Source organism: Cnephaeus nilssonii (assembly GCF_951640355.1).
Source record: "Cnephaeus nilssonii genome assembly, chromosome: 1".
Lineage (NCBI taxonomy): Eukaryota > Metazoa > Chordata > Mammalia > Chiroptera > Vespertilionidae > Cnephaeus > Cnephaeus nilssonii.
The window spans coordinates 25,399,535-25,417,598 of NC_137072.1; the positions used below are offsets into that span (position 1 = coordinate 25,399,535).

Sequence of the window (18,064 nt, forward strand, 5' to 3'; positions counted from 1 at the left end):
AAATACCATCATGGACTCAAATAAAAACAAAAATAAATTATGACAAAGTTAGAATCAGAATATAGCAGTTCAGCAAGTCAATAAGACAGAGATCTGGCTTGCTGGCTATTGCTGCAATACTACAGGGGTTCCTGTAGAACTCACTCATCACCACAAACAAAGCTAACCATCTGGTATCAGTGATAGCATCTATTCTGGAGTTTCTTATCCAGTTCTGGTTATAGATGATCACGGGCACTTAAGAATTTTGCCCTGACCAGTGTGGCTCAAACCTGAAAGATGGTGGAGTTTGATTCCTGGTCATGGTACATACCCAGGTTTTGGGTTTAATCCATGGTTCGGGTACTTACTGGAGGCAACGGATCGATGTTTCTCTCTCACCTCTCATCTCTCTCTCTCTCTCTCTCTTCTCCTCTCTCTAAAATAAACTCTAAAAAAAAACTTTTAAAGACATTACAAAAAAGAATTTTAATAATAACATTAACTCCAAATAATAGTCAATAATCAAATTACCTAGGGTAAGAAGCCTGAGTCTGCTGAGCAGGAAGGGCAGGGTTTGCAGAGGGTGGAACTGCTCCTTGGCTGAGGGAAGACAGTTGCTCTGGAGAAAGACTGTAGCTCTGGAGATGGCTCATCTGGGCATTCCCTGCAAGCAGGTAAGTACCACTTTGAGGCCCTGGATATACCTAGAACAGTTCATGATAACACATTAGATTTTCTAAGATTTAAAAAGCATGCCAAACTTTTTGTAGAGACATTCAGTTAACAAAAAAAAACAATTCTATCCCTGAAATCTTTTTTCATAGTTACTTCAGTTAACAGGCCTTTAAAAAAATATTTTTCAGTGAAGTTGGCTTCTGAATATTTTAATTCTTAGGTAAACATTGCCTAAACTCATGTTTACCTCTATCCAGAAGTAGTAAAGGAACTTATCTTGAAACTTTATACTAATACAGTCGCTTTTTCCATGTTGATATTTTAAGTACTTCCCTAAAAGGAATTCCAAAGGATGTTTAAGAAGTGTCTTTGAATTGACTGTGTGTATCAATAGATTGCATCTGCTTATAGATTCAATTTATATGTCTTAAATTAGTTTACTGAACACAGAACAAACTAACTTTCTAAAGTAGGGTTAGTCAGCAAACTTTTTTGTAAAAGTCCTGATAGTAAATATTTTAGGCTTTGTGGGCCATATGGTTTCTGTCACAACTACTGAATTTGACCCATATAGAAAGCAGCCAGAAATAATTAATAAATTAAAGAGAATGGCTGTGTTTCAATAAAAGCTTATTTAAACAGATGGGAGACTGGATTTGGCCCTTGGGCCATTGTTTGTCTACTACTGCATCTAAAAACTATACTTGTCTGAATCGAAAGAGATTAAAGCCTTAAATTCCAAAAGTCTTAAAACACATAATATTCTAGTTTTCTGTAGTATTCTTTAAATCCTTCCATTTCACAAGTTTGATAACAGAAGGCCACTATCAATGTAGTAACGCTTTTTTACCAGTTGTAAAGATAGTAACACAATCATTAGGAGACAAGGCTCAATCATCTTAGCACTTCTGTTATATTCCCATGCATCAGAATCCAAAAGTCTTCATTGTAAAAACAGCTATTCTGGTCCTCATGAGTGCATTTTTTTTACTTCTCAAACTGAACATGAAAGGTTTTTAGGGGGGTTTCTTTGGCTCAAATTGATATCAACACCTGTGAGTAGGAATCATCTAGCCCAGTGGTCGGCAAACTGTGGCTCGCGAGCCACATGCGGCTCTCGAGCCACGGTTTGCCGTTCTGTTGACTAATGAGTTTGCCAACCACTGACCTAGACTCTCGATTCCAATAATTACAGGCTGTTTTTGTTCCTTGTAATTAAGTCCCTATGCTAAAAACAAAAATTAATCTATATAATGATTATACCGCTCTACATGGATAAAATGAAGTGCCTGGCGAATTACTCCCTATACCCCTATACCCTGAACTTACTGAGTTTGTGGGAAAAGAGCTCTTTAAATAGTTACTTGAGCTGTAAAGAGCGAAAGGGCCCTGGCTGGTATTGCTCAGTGGATAAAGCATCAGCCTGTGCACCAAAGGGTCATGAGTTCAATTCCCAGTTAAGGGCATGTTACCTGGGTTGCAGGTTCGATCCCCAGCCCTGGTCAGGGCACAGGCAGGAAGCAACCAATTGATGTGTCTCTCTGACATCGATATTTCTCTCTATCTCCCCCTCTCCCTTAAACTCTCTCTAAAAATCAGTGGAAAAAATATCCTCGGGTGAGGATTACCAAAAAAGAGGGAAAGGGCTCTGTATTGCATTTCATGTGTTATGTAAAGGAAGGGAGTGAAACACAGATTAAAGCAGCTCACTATAAAACTGAACACTGTACATACCCAGAAGAATTTAGTAATAATTAGAAATTTCACTGAGACAAAAAAACTGCAGTTCTTAACCAGATAATCCTATCTAATAAAAGAGAAATATGCAGATTGACCATCACTCCAACACACAAGATGGCTGCCCCCATGTGGTCAAAGATCCTGCCCCCATGTGGACACAAGATGGCCAGCAGGGGAGGGCAGTTGGGAGGAAACAGGCCTGCAAGGGAGGGCAGTTGGGGGTGACCAAGCCAGCAGAGGAGGGAAGTTGGGGGCGACCAGGCCTGCAGGGAAGAGCAGTTGGGAGGGACCCAGGCCTGCAGGGGAGGGCAGTTAGGGGTGACCAGGCCTGCAGGTGAGGACAGTTAGGGGCAAACTGGCTGGCAGGGTAGTGGTTAGGGGGTGATCAGGCTGGCAGGCAGAAGCAGTTAGAGGCAATCAGGAAGGCAGGCAGGCAAGCAGTTGGGAGCCAGCAGTCCTGGATTGTGAGAGGGATGTCCGACTGCCTGTTTACGCCCGATCCCACCGGGATCGCACCTAAACGGGCAGTCGTACATCCCTCGAGGGGTCCCACATTGGAGAGAGTGCAGGCTGGGCTGAGGGACATCCCCCACTCCCGTACACTAATTTCGTGCACCGGGCCTCTAGTTACATATAAAGCCTTAAAAATATGCACACGTTTGGACCTCCCTCTTGAAGATTCTGCTTTAACAAGTCTGGGTAAAACCAAAGCATCCATACTTTTTCAAAAAGTTTGATGGGTGATTCTGATATATACCCCTACAGAAAAATAATTTAAAAAAAAAAAAACAACTATTGGGCCCGGCTGGCATGGCTTAGTGGTTGAGCATCAACCTATGAACCAGTTAAGTCACAGTTTGATTTCCTAGTCAGAGCACATGTCCAGGTTGCGGGCTCAATCCCCAATGTGGGGCATGCAGGAGGAAGCTGATCAATGATTCTCTCTCATCATTGATATTTCTCTCTCTGTCCCCTTCTCCCTTCCTCTCTCTGAAATCAATAAAAATATATTTTTTTAAAAAAAACACATTGGTATAATTATATAGTATACATGATATTTGTCAAGTAAAAATTTCTTTTATATTACTTTTAGAAAGTTTCAAATTTTATAAAAACAGTTATTCCAAATATTCTCAAATATATTTGAGAATTTAAAATGATATAGTTGAGTTATTAAAAGCTTACCTGAGAGGCAGAAACACCAGATGACTGCATATAATACTGCTGATTCTGTAATTTTGCATACATGGAATACATTGGATCTTCATTCATTAACTTGGTATACAATGAAAGTGCCTCCATCACTTTAACATTAAGTTCTGAGAGTTCTGAATGTTTTCTGAAATATTATACAATAACTTGAAACATAACTGCTATTTAATTAGTACAATGTTCTAAATAATAAGGCATATCAAAATAGCAAAATATTAAAAATTTACCTTGTGACAGAAAATATCCTGTATTTAGCTCCAAGGCAATCAAAACTCAGATTTAAATACTGTGTTGGGAGAGCTTATTGTAGTTGACTTTACTTTGAAATATTTAAGATTCCCGAGAAAATAATAGATGGGTCATTTGGGCTCCGGTAATGTCACTCATGATTATAATAGTTAACCCTTATTTTTAAAAAAGACTAATATAGTGAAGGTCAAATAAATCCTCACCTTAAAAAAAAGATAAAAAAAGAGGAGAGCTGGGTCTAATTCAAATTCCCACATCTAGTAGAAAACAAGTAAATGAGGACTGGTTCCTTTGGCATATAAAAATAGAAAATATTAAAAAAATAAAAATGAAAAATTCAAATGAAATAAAATAGAAAAATTAAAAAATAAAATATAACACAATAGAAGAAAATAAATAAATAAAACCAGTAATAAAATAAATTATAATGGCAGCTCTATCCCAGTAGGTAGTTTACAGAGAACTTCAGGGAAGAAGGTACACAATATAGAGAGAGCACATGCTCTTTTACCTATCAATATCTTCCAGCTTTTCATCAATAAGAGGTCCCATCTGGTGACACATTGCTAAGGTGACAAGATTTGAAGAAATATAAGAAAACGCAACTAAAGAAAGCAAATCTCTGATGAATATTCATATAAGAAATACAAGATGTAATTTGGAGTAATAAAATGATATTAATAAAGAGACCCCAAGATTTATTTTCTTGATCTCAAAAATATTAAAATACCAATATTTATTTTACAGCATTCTAAAATGTTGAATAAAATATTTGGATATTTTAAATTAAATATTTAATTTGTATAGAACTGTATAAGAATGTGAATTCTACCAAAGTTTTAAATAGCATATAAGTGTGAGACTGGGTCACAGAAGAGTGAGAAATGTGAACATGTTTTGTATCATTCTCAATTTTATTTAAATATGAACCATGCTGTAACAGAACAGTAGATATAACCTCTAATTATCCTTTATTTGGAAGATAAATGAAAAACAAGGTTTTTACCTTCAAGATGAAGTAACTCTGGAAGATCTGGCTGATCATCACTGGGATCTGTACTTTGCAACATCTGTAGCAACTGGTCCATTTTGTCCTACAGCAATTAAATAGTTAATATAAAAAGCAACTAGTCATTACACAACAATATGTTCTCACTTTGTTAATTAGACAATGGATAGAGAACTTTTGTAGTTCAGATATGTAGACTCCAATTTTGTTTTTATGTGGTTAATATCTGTGTACTCTCTTTAAGTACCATGTGAAGTCAGAGCCTCGAAAACTCTACCTCAATGGTTCTCAACCTTTCTAATGCCGCGACCCTTTAATACAGTTCCTCATGTTGTGGTGACCCCAACCATAAAATTATTTTCGTTGCTACTTCATAACTGTAATTTTGCTACTGTTAATGAATCGTAATGTAAATATCTGTGTTTTCCGATGGTCTTAGGCTCTACAGCAGTGGTTCTCAACCTGTGGGTCGCGACCCACAGGTTGAGAACCTCTAGTAGGGTCGCGACCCACAGGTTGGGAACCGCTAGCAGGGTCGCCTAAGACCATCGGAAAACACAGATATTTACATTACGATTCATAACAGCAAAATTACAGTTATGAAGTAGAAACGAAAATAATTTTATGGTTGGGGGTCACCACAACATGAACTGTATTAAAGGGTCGCAGCATTAGAAAGGTTGAGAACCACTGCTCTACCTACTTATTTTTTAGTCCTCACAGTGATTCTCTTAAATGAGGATAGAGCCACATTTAAACTTACAATATGTGAGTTCTTCAATCTAATTTCATGGTGGTGAATTTCACTTTGTTTTGAAGCAGCTGTAGCCTTAACATGCTGACAGATGTAACCTCTCTCTCACGATGGCATTACTTATGACTAACAACTCAGTTATTACTTCTCCCCCAGGGTGAATACAACAGCTGTTTTAGAAAGGCATAGCTCAGCTATATTACACCTGTTCTCTTTCTAAGTAGGGCCATAAAGACTTGTCTACATTTTCTTGCTACCAATGTTTCAGTTTGTGGTCTCTCTATTTGTCTATGTGGGAAAGGCTGGAAGGCATCTCAAGGCAGTGACTTAAACATACTTCAGAATCTTTTGTTTTAATCACCAATGGGGCTAATGAAACCATCTTTACATTAGTACCGCTATACATTATATAAGTACATATGTATTTATACGTAGGTTTTTAAAAATCAAAATATAAATCTTACATAGCACACCAAAGAATACTATTATAATAATTACAACCTTTACAGGGTTATACTATTAACCTTTTGCACTCGGATGTCGAGATTAAAATTACTCTTTGATTGTATCAATAATTTGAAATATAAAAAAATCCAAATAAATAAGTTTGTATGAAAAGAAACTCCAATTTTTTATTCTACTGCGCGCTTTGTAAAATCTGGGGTATTTAAAAAATTAAATCCCGAGTAGAATAAAGGAATCGAGAAAAAAAGCAAGCGAGTGCAAAGGGTTAAACATATGTACATTAGGTAAATAATGTAAAGACTACCAATTCAAAGCACAGAAGTTATTTAAACAAAAACTCTGCATTATATATAGAAGAACAGTTTGAGAAATGAATTAATTAGTAGAGAGTAAAAGTGACACAGCATATAAGAAACTTCTGAAGGCAAAAGAATTTTATGTTTTGAAATGGGTACTATTTTTCAATGTAAAATATTCACAACTTTCATTTCAAGCAGTCCAAAAAAGGCACATGTCAGAAAAGTTTTCCTACAACAAAAAAAAAAAAAAAAAAAAAAAGGAGGGGGTGGTGAGGTGAGAGAAACTAATACCTGGATAATTTTTGTTGTGTTTACAGAATACTATATTCTATCTGAAATTACCTACTATCAGAGAAATAAGGTTTCTAGAGAGACCCCTAACTGACTCTACATGCATTTCTGATGTAATGCAATCAGCTAATTAACTTTCCCTAATCCAGTTGGATGCCTTGGCTCCTAGCAGTCTTCTACAATCTATTTCTGTAAAAGAACACTCTTCAAACTTTCTGCTCTGGCTCCCCTAAAAGAAGGCTAAATACTTATTAATCCCTTCACATATTTTAAAGATAACTTCTCATTTTTCATCATAAGTTTAAAATGTTACCAAGAATATAATTTCCAGAGCATTAAGTACAAACATTTTAAAATAAAACAATTATACATTATTTGAAATATATTTTAAAAATCTCATAATAGTGTTTGTAATAGCAAAAAAAAACACCAGGAAAGAACTGAAAACAACCTCACTGTCCAAAAACAGAATTAAAAAACCATGATATATCCATTCTGTAAAATATTAAACAGAAATTTAAAATAATAAGGTATAACTATATGTGCTCACATGGTAAAAATGGGACTATATTGTTTATGTTTTTATACTAAAACAACACATGCATTAATTAATTATTGTTAAAGAAGACAAGAAAAACATTCCAACTTCAATACCAAATATGAACTGCTCTCAAGGTGGAAATCACTTACTTCATCAATAAAGGCTTGTTCCTCCGGCTCTGGCTCTATTGTTTCTACCTGAACATCATCACTAAATTGTACCGTCTTCTTCTCCGTTTTTACTGTAAAACATGCAATATTACCTTTTCCTTAGAATACATTTATTTGAGAACACTTTAAGTTACAAGAGAGAATTTGAATTTTTTAAATATTCCCTTAAGCTGAGAGACTCAATTTAAAGAATAATTAGGTTGCAGATTTTGGCAATAATGACTAAATATTACTTCATGTCAAGATTTCTTAATTTTCTCTTCTAAAGATTTTACATTTTCCATAAAAGACACATTACTAAAAATAAGAGTTATATTTCTGAAACAAAGATTAATCACCTACTACACAAGGGAGTTTAGTAAATCGGTGAAAAAAAAAGCAAAATTTTACAATAGCATAAATGAACTCTGCAATTTAGAAAAATCTCATTTGATAGACCATGCTATTTCAATGCAATGAATTGGAAAGTTAGCTGTATGTTCTCCAGCATGCCACAAAGACTTTTGACTAAGAGAACGACATCCAAGCCAATGGAAATTTTACAAATAGCCTTGACAGGGATCTGAATTTTTCACTACATCAGACTATATATTTTAGTTACATTGTTCTTTGCATTAAAAAATGATTATTAAGGGATCCACAAACCATTGGCCAGAAACGCATATTTCTCTTGCTCAATAAAAAAAACTTTAAAAATCTAATCAATATAATATTAACTAATATGGTATATTAGTACATACCATATAAAGATCTGATTAACATAGCAATTAACCTTCTCCAAAAGAATATCAAGGCACATACAGCTTAAAAGAAATGAATTTCCACCCGGCTGACATGGCACAGTGGCTGAGCATTGACCTATGAACCAGGTTCGAGATTCCTGGTCAGGGCACATGCCTGGGTTGCAGCTCGATTCCCAGGGGGAGCGTGCAGGAGGCAGCCAATCAATGATTCTCTCTCACCATTGATGTTTCTATCTCTCTCTCCCTCTTCTTTCCTATCTGAACTTAATAAAAAGAAAAAAAGAAAAAGAAATGAATTTCCTCTCTGAATTTTTCATCTTTGTATCCACGTGGTCAATCAGTATTCATAAAAATATTAAGAATCAAGAGGAAAGGGAGGTGGGCAAAGGGTAGAATTAAGTAAGGGAAATATCTATTAAATTATTAAATGTGCTTAATGGAGTACATATTACATTTCCTCCAAAGAATCTACAATACAATCCTATGAGATAAGCGTATTTCACAAATAAGGTTAACAGGGGCTTAGAAAGATTATAAATTCTTGCATAGGTGAAAGTTAATAAATGGCAAAGCCTGGATTTGAATGCCAATCTATCTGGTTCTACCAGCCCACACAACTGGAATCTGGCCTATGATTTTACTCTGAGAACAGTAAGTCACATCACTTACATATTCCTTGTTATGTGATTCCATATACAATGGAAATAGTTTAATTCATCCCATTCAAGTCACCATAAAGCAAAATTCTACACACACAAAAAGTTTCAGCTGATTTCATTTTCCATGGAGGAAAAAAGAGACATATGCTATACATATTTTGCTTTTTACATCTTGAGCTATTCGCAAGTAGAAAACTGGGAGAGCACTGTACTGTCTGCTATCCGTAAGAGACACATGGTAGACTTCACATCCTGCCGGCTGACCGTGCACAAATTCACAGTGCTTTTTCTCATAGGAACCAATACTATTACTATGTACACACGTGTGTTGTGTATAGTATGTGTGTGGATATACATATAAAATGTTTATATATGTAAAAAATAAAGTGCTTTCACAATATCTAACTGTGTCTACCAATATCTAACAAGCTAAGGAGGCCAGGTATTTCTATTTGACACATTAAGTGGGTTTCTGCTTCCTCATAAAGAATGAGGCTATGAGGATCACACTAGCACTCATCTTCCAAACTCGAGGACTACATTACATAAGCTCTGCTGCTCCTGTTTCTCTTTTAGGTGGTCCAGAGTGAAACATATGAGTTGGAATACTAATTTTAAAATGCAATGCTATATAATGGGAAAAAAAGATGAGATGGCTATATGATCTACATGAGCTCTTGGATCTCATCGTGAAGAGAAGTTCAAGGCTATTCTACCCATTCCAAGAATTGATTCAGGACAACCCAAACCCCCAGTACCAAAAAAACCTCCACCCTCAGCCCAGGTTAAAAGTGAGCACAGTATGCACTGCCATTCAAACAAGGTTCTACAACATTTTTTTTTTTTTTTAGTTCTAACAAAAAAAGAATTCAATTAAAGAAATAGGTATCAGGAATCTGTTTATAAAAATGACAAAAAACAACCTGGCATAACTATGAGAGGGCATTATTTTCTCAAGATTTGTAATGTCTGGTTTGTTGTGAAAGCCTTCTCTTGAAAACATAAGTGTACTTATGTTTTTAAAGAAAAGTATATCTCTATATATACACTTATGTGTTATTTATTACATTAATATTTATATGTGTCTAGTCTGTATTTAGTAGTTGGTGCTATTGAAAATAAAAAGATGACTATGACAAAAATCCATTCTTAGAATTCTTGTAAACTAAAAAAAGAATTAAGCATCTTGCAGTTTATAACATTAATTCCTTCTAGCTGTTATTATATAGACAGATGAGCTGAGATGAGATATTCTGCCAGATAACTGTGGCTTACAACTTATATACAAAAATTCTTTTAAAATTCTAAAAATGTCAATCACTAATAGAAATCTTTCTAGACTAGAACATATTACTGTTTCCTTAAACAAAGGGAGGTTATGACAACCTTGATAACTCAAACTCCTCATTATGAAGATTCATTAAAGTACAGTGTTATGAAAAAATGTAGTCAACTGTCTATCAACATTTTGATAAGCTACCACCAGTTACATCTCCTGCAACTATTATGCCTGTCAGTAATATCACTACCTCTTTGGCCCCACTTTCTAGTTTATTTCTCCTAGTCAGCAAAGATTTGGAAAAAAAAAAAACTATTTATATGATTAGCTATGGCCACTTCTGAATATCTACAGGAAGGTTTAGAAAAGCCATTACTGTTGCTTAGAGGCCACAGCTTCCAAATTTGAGGTTAGAACACCAGAGAAATAGTCTCAACCTTTGAAAAGGAAGAATTGTTTATGAGGTTACACTGCATTTGTCACACTTTTATCAACTGATAATGAAAATATATAATGCATAAATTCCATTAACACTTTTTAGTGTGCATTTTTACACTAGCACATATATACATGTGTGTGTGAATACATACATACACATACACACAGACATATATTTATATGTATAGGTAGACATAAATTTTTTTTAAAGAAAAAAATCAATACTTTCTCTAAAGATAATCTTGGTAGACAAATGATTGCAATTCTTAGATGATTTATGGTAAATAATCTACTGACCAGGCAACTGCATTTTTAATAAACACCTTGAAAACACTTACCATTTGAAAGTACCTGCTCCAAAAAGTTGAATTTACTCAGCCTTCATTAAGAGGATTAATGATTATCATCCATTGACAGACTGGAAAATACTTACTCATTTCTGGTTCAGCAGTGAGATCTGCAGTTACAAAATTAGAGGGAAATAACCCCATGCCTTGATGGGTTTCACCTTTCCACCAGTTGGGATCACTATGAGGAACAAAAAAGAATATTTGACTATAATAAAGATTTTTATTTCTATAAATCTTTCCCTTTTATAGTGTTTAACTTACATTAATACCAGATTTGAAACCCACATCAATCCAGTGAAGAATGAAATGAATGTATCATTATTATAAATAAGAGATGAGGCCTCAAAAAAAATAAGTTATTAAACACATAGTGCTTTATCTTTTGGAAGGCTGGTGAATGCTTAAAAGATTTACTATAAGGCACTAACTCTCCCCTTATAAAAGAGGTCCGCATATTTAAGAATTGTCAAATTCAGGTGGTTTGAAGGCTCCACCTTAAGAATCCTTTGTAATCTTCTATAATAATAAAAGCGTAATATGCTAGACTAGACGTCCTTCCGGATGAAGCCGTCCTTCCGGATGAAGCCGGGGCTGTGAGGGAAGACCGGGTCCCGGGTGCCGGAGGGAAGCCGGGGCCGGCAACCGGGGGAAGGAAGGCCTACTCTTTCACGAATTTCATGCATCGGGCCTCTAGTCATATGCAAATCGACCGAACAGTGGAATAACCAGTCGCTATGATGGGCACTGACCACCAGGGGGCACATGCTCAATGCAGAAGCTGCCCCCTGGTGGTCAGTGCACTCCCACAGGGGGAGTCCTGCTCAGCCACAAGCGGCAGCGCAGAGGATGTCTGACTGATCGCTCCTGGACTGCTAAAGGGTGCAGGCCAGGCTGAGGGGACCTCCCCCGAGTGCGCAAATGTCATGGACCGGGCCTCTAGTATGATATATAGCAGGACCTTAATCAAGATGTCCATTCTTGTGCTCTATCTAGTACATATCAGCAAATTTTTCCCCACAAGAAAACACATATGACAGAAACACTGTTTATAGCACAAAACGTTCACAAGGAACACATTTTAAGGTGCATACTGTATCTTCACTGTATCTGTATCTAGTCTAAGAAAAGCCAGCAAGCTCTCAATAAATATTTTTGAATGAATGATCAAAGTTTTGTGCAATTTCCAATAAAACAGCTCAAACATAACTTCATTATTTTCTAATTGAGAAATCATCCTATCTAATAAGAGTAATATGCAAATTGACCATCACTCCAACACACAAGATGGCTGCCCCCATGTGGTCAAAGATGGCTGCCCCCATGTGGACACAAGATGGCTGCCACAAGATGGCCAGCAGGGGAGGGCAGTTGGGAGGGACCAGGCCTGCAAGGGAGGGCAGTTGGGGGCGATCAAACCTGCAGGGGAGGGTACTTAGGGGTGACCAGGCCAGCAGAGGAGGGAAGTTGGGGGCGACTGGGCCTGTAGGGAAGGGCAGTTGGGGGGGGACCCAGGCCTGCAGGGGAGAGCAGTTGGAGGGGACCAGGCCTGCAGGGGAGGGCAGTTGGGGGTGACTAGGCCGGTAGGGGAGGGCAGTTGGGGGGACCAGGCCTGAAGGGGAGGGCAGTTGGGGGGGGGACCAGGCCTCTAGGGGAGGGCAGTTGGGGGGGGGGGGGGAACCAGGCCTGCAGAGGAAGGCAGTTGGGAGGAGACCAGGTCTGCAGGGGAGGGCAGTTAGGGATCACCAGGCTGGCAGAGGAGGGAAGTTGGGGGTGACGGGGCCTGCAGGGAAGGGCAGTTGGGGGGGACCCAGGCCTGCAGGGAAGGGCAGTTGGGGGGGACCCAGGCCTGCAGGGGAGAGCAGTTGGGGGGACCAGGCCTGCAGGGGAGGGCAGTTGGGGGGACCCAGGCCTGCAGAGTAGGGCAGTTAGGGGTGACCAGGCTGGCAGAGGAGGGAAGTTGGGGGCGACCGGGCCTGCAGGGGAGGACAGTTAGGGGCAGTCAGGCTTGCAGGGGAGCAGTTAGGCATCAATCAGGCTGGCAGGGGAGTGGTTAGAGGGTGATCAGGCTGGCAGGCAAAAGCTTATAAATATAATCAGGAAGTCAGGCAGGTGAGCAGTTGGGAGACAGCAGTCCTGGATTATAATAGGGATCCCAGATTGGAGAGGGTGCAGGCTGGGCTGAGGGACACCCCCCCACCACCTATGCATGAATTTCGTGCACCGGGCCTCTAGTTCCATATAATAAATGCCTAATATGCTAAGTGTCCGGTCTTCCAGTCGGCCACTCAACCAATCAAAGGGTAATATGCTAATGATATGCTAAGGCTGCTCAACCGCTCACTATGACGTGCAATGACCACCAGGGGGCAGATAGTTGACTGGTCGACCAGTCACTATGACATGCACTGACCACCAAGGGGCAGTCAACTGATCAACTAGTCGCTATGAGGTGCACTGACCTCAGGGGGCAGACGCTTCAACTGGTATGTTAGCTTGCTGCTGGGGTCTGGTCGATCGGGACTGAGTGAGAAGGGCCAGACATGCCCTGGAGCCCTCCCGTGGTCCCTCCCCAGCTGGCCAAACTCCCACATCCATCCCCAGCCTTGATCGTGCACCAGTGGGGTCCCTCGGCCTGGCCTGTGCCATCTCACAATCTGGGACCGCTCGGGGGATATCGGAGAGCTGGTTTCAGCCCAATCCCGCAGGCATAAAAGGCTAATATGCAAATCAACCAAATGGTGAAAAGACCCATCGCTATGACACACACTGGCCACCAGGGGGCAGACACTCAATGCAGAAGCTGCCCCATGGTGGTCAGTGTGCTCCCACAGGGGGAGCGCAGCTCAGCCAGAAGCCAGGCTCACGGCTGGCAAGTGCAGCAGCAGTGGTGGGAGCCTCTCCCACCTCCGCAGCAGCGCTAAGGATGTCCGAATGAGAGCTCCCCAAGGGGATCCGGCCTAAGCCAGCAGTTGGACATCCCCCGAGGGCTCCCAGACTGCAGAAGGGCACAGGCCAGGCTGAGGGATCCCTCCCACCCCCGAGGGCAAGAATTTCGTGCACTGGGCCTCTAGTATTATAGTATGTACTAGAGGCCCAGCCCACGAAATTCGTGCATGGGTAGGGTCCCTAGGCCTTGCCTGCGATCAGGGCCGATCTTCCCCAGCTGCCAGCAACCGGCCCCGCTCCCCACCACCGCCCTCTGTGTGTGGGGTGACCGGCGGGGCAATCGGGGCCCCATTGCCACCCACGTCCGCCGCCACCCACCCCCGGTTCCCTGTTCCCCATCGGGCAATCGGAGCCTGCCAGCCAGGGGGAGGGACCAAGAGGTTGACCAGCAGGCCCTGATCAGGTGATCGGGGCCTGTGGGCTGGGGGCAACTCCTGCATTGAGCATCTATCCCCTGGTGGTCAGTGCACGTCATAGCCAACCAGTTGTTCCGCTGTCCAGTTGATTTGCATATTATGCTTTTATATATATAGATTATAGAAATAACCTTAAACCTATTCGAATTTATTTTTGAAACCACTTATTTGCAAAGTTTAGTACTTCATTATCAGTAACAATTTTCATAAATATAAAGCTGTAGTAAGAGACAAATGCACTTAATCACCTCTCCTATGATAATGTAAATGCATATAATTCCATGTAAAATTAATTTGTTCCAAACAAATACACTAAATAATAAACTAACTATATTCTGTATTTCTTACAAATTTCACAAATACATATATACACACATATTTGGTATATTTTCTAAAATTTTAACTTTTTTACTAATTTAACTATATTATTAGATGGAACCAAAAATAAATAGATTAAACTAAGCCTCCAAGAAGAAATTAAAACTAATAAATAGATAAGAAAAAAATTAAACTACAAAATAAGAATCCAGCCAGTATAACATAAGCAAAGCAACCATCAGGCAAAGAAAATAGCTGGATCAGTATTTTTTTAATTGCATTTGTTGATAGCATCCAACAGGAGTAATATGAAACACAGAAGTAATGTTATATATTTTCACATGAAAGTTCCATCACCTGTCATCAAGAACAGTAATAATTTCTCCAGCTTTAAAAGTAAGTTCATTATCTTCAGCAGCTTCAAAGTCATATATAGCACGAACTTTTCTGCCTTCGTGTTGGTGGTTAGTTAAGAGGTTGGATGTACTTGGATACAAAGTGGAAAGGGTGGTGGACTGCTGCTTTTGTTCCTTCAGGGACAGCTCAATGGCTAGAAAATAATGGGTTTAAAAAGACCCAAAATGTTAACATGTCCAATAATCCAAAGAATTACAAAAATGTATCTGAAGGTAAAAAGTATTCTTCTCTCAGTAGTGTAGCTGGAAATTAGGACAATAAAAATCATTTCATCAATTTTATTCATTCATTCACAACTGAAAGTTCAAAAAAAATAAACAAAAAAAATTGAACAGCATGATGACTATTTTTTACTGAACAATACAATTAAAATAATTCTGGGTAATTAAAAAGACATAAACTTAGATCCATTTTTAAAATTTTAGTTGCAGATATATTTTCTTTTGGCTTTTCAATGTATTCCTATAGACTAAGTTCCCGAAATGATAAAATCACTTGGGAGAATAGTCTCAAACCTCATTGGGGACTTACTAATTGCTGAGAACCTGTATTTTACTGCTCCAAAGATAATTCTTTTATAATCAGTCTAAGAATTGGAATTTAGAAATAACTACAATAAAGTTTCACCTAACAAATTCCCCAAAATAGATTTCAACTATGTCTCCTCTATCTCCATCCTCCTCTCCCCATATAGGCCATCACTATGGGAATGATTACCTTGCTTTCAAATCAACCCAAACCCCTTCTTCCTTTCCACTTCTGTTCTAGATCAATGAAAGACCTAATGAGAAAATAAAACTTTAAAACTGTCATAAGAAAATATAGGAATATGTCTTTTAGGATGTTAGAGTAGGAAAAGAACAACTTAAGACATAAAAAAGTAAAAATAACATAAAAGCAAAAATTTTGACTAAAATTTGTTTGATAAGACGCACCATTATCAAAGTTAAAGTATAAGCCAAAAATCAAGAGTAGATATCTACTATAGATAAAATAGGCAAAAGATTAGCATGCAAAATAAAGACTTTCTACATATCATTATGTTTTTTAAAAAGAGACTCAATAAAAAAAGAGACAGAATGCAAATAAGCATACAAAAAAGGACTCAACATCACTGGTAGTAAAAGAAATAAAATTTAAAATAATGGGACATCATTTCGAATCTATCAGATTCATGAAACTTAAACACTGACAATACCAAATGCTGTCAGGAAGTTAAAAATAATAATAGCTTTCATACACTGATGATGGAAGAGAAAATAAAACTATTTAGCAAAATTAAAGAAATGCCTGCCCCATGAGCCAACAATACTTCACTTTTAGTCACACAAAACACACACACACACACACACACACACACACACACACGAACACATACAGGTATATTCAATGAAGCATATTTATTACAGTAAAAATAAAAACCAGAAAACCCAAATGTCCATCAATAGGAGGATATATTAAAGTATGTATTTATTAGTACACTGGAATATTATACAGCAGTTAAAAAAGTAAATTTGATTCATATGTCTAATCATGAATAGATTTCAAACGTTGCATAAAAAATACAGTTGTAGATAAATGGTACCTACAGTATTTATGAAAAAATTTTATTGGACACAAAAAGTATTTGGTACTGTTTATGAATATTTATGGGTAAATTGTGTAGTAAAAATACTGATCAATAAGACATACATGATAGTCGCCTTGGGAGAGAAGAGGAAGAAGTGATATTGAGGGTAACAAAGTAGATTTCAGCTTTAGCTGTAAAGTCCTATTTCTTTTATTTTAAAATACTTCAGGAAAAAAATATTAAGTAAGCAACCCATCTTTTTGCCACCATCAAGGACTTAAAAACATACCTTTGGCTAAATCTTCTTCTTCTTTTTTGTTAGTCACAGTACCAGGATCCTTAGCTACCAGAGCTGGGCTTGCTTTTGCTTGTTCTGCAGCCTAACACACACAAAAAGGAACACAATATTTGAGCACCAATCTCAAATACTCCTACCCCACCTAATCTACAAAGGTGCAAGATCCTTCTTGTCAATCTAAAACAGTGGTCGGCAAACTCATTAGTTAACAGAGCCAAATATCAACAGTACAATGATTGAAATTTCTTTTGAGAGACAAATTTTTTAAACTTAAACTTCTTCTAATGCCACTTCTTCAAAATAGACTCGCCCAGGCTGTGGTATTTTGTGGAAGAGCCACACTCAAGGGGCCAAAGAGCCACATGTGGCTCAAAAGCCGAAGTTTGCTGACCACTGCCTTACACCAAACAGCCGCTGCCCTTAAAACCCCTCCTCAGCCCCCACCTTAGGTTCTGCCTTCGCAGTTCACCCAGATTTGGTTCTGATTAGTGGGTTTCTATGCCAGTCAGAGTCAAAAGCTCCGCCTCCCAGGCAGCCATTGGCTCCTGGTAGTTCACCCAGATTTGGTTCTGATTGGTTGGTTTCTATTCCAGTCAGTGTCAAAAGGTCCGCCTCCTAGGCAGCCGTTGGCTCCTCACAGTTCACCCAGATTTGGTTCTGACTGGTCAGTTTCTATGCCAGTCAGGGTCAAAATCTCCGCCTCCTAGGTAGCCATTAGCTCCTTGCAGTTCACCCAGATTTGGTTCTGGGCCTCGCCAGCAGTCGCAGCAGCTGCTGATCAGGCCCCGCCTCTCTGTCTCTCCGGGCCTCGCCAGCAGCCACGGAGGCTGCTGATTAGGCCCTGCCTCTCTCTCCGGGCCTCTGAGCCTGATCCGCAGCTGCAGCGGCAGTGGCAAGGTCATTAGGCCTCTGGAACGGCCCCAGGAGAGGCTAACGACCTCGCCGCGCCCGCCTCGCCCCGCCCACCCCCCACCCACCTGCCTACCACCAGCCTTGCTGTGATAGAAGCCTGTGGGCCAAGGGGAAGGGACCGAGAGGTGCTCCATGCACTTCCTAGTGACCGGTTGTCCATCTGGTTGTTTATGTTATGACGGCCCTAGGCTATTATTAGTATAGATAATATATACACGCATATGTATACGTATACATATACTAGAGGCCTGATGCATGAAATTCGTGCAAGAGTAGGCCTTCCTTCCCCCCCGGCTGCCAGAACCGGCTTCCCGCAGGCACCCAAGACCCA

At 39.1% G+C, this 18,064-nt stretch overlaps 1 protein-coding gene across 3 annotated transcripts in view; it reads right to left on the bottom strand.

The window, feature by feature from the left end:
• STAM (signal transducing adaptor molecule) overlaps window positions 1-18,064 on the bottom strand; it is a 117,021-nt gene that overhangs the window by 37,436 nt on the left and 61,521 nt on the right. For all 3 annotated transcript variants that reach the window (XM_079772061.1, XM_079772059.1, XM_079772060.1), the window contains exons 6-13: window positions 16,813-16,903; window positions 14,894-15,086; window positions 10,940-11,034; window positions 7,367-7,458; window positions 4,865-4,952; window positions 4,370-4,424; window positions 3,583-3,736; window positions 514-686 (exon numbers count right to left, since the gene is read on the bottom strand). In XM_079772061.1, the coding sequence (XP_079628187.1) occupies window positions 514-686; window positions 3,583-3,736; window positions 4,370-4,424; window positions 4,865-4,952; window positions 7,367-7,458; window positions 10,940-11,034; window positions 14,894-15,086; window positions 16,813-16,903 (941 nt within the window). The remainder of the gene's footprint in view (window positions 1-513; window positions 687-3,582; window positions 3,737-4,369; window positions 4,425-4,864; window positions 4,953-7,366; window positions 7,459-10,939; window positions 11,035-14,893; window positions 15,087-16,812; window positions 16,904-18,064) is intronic.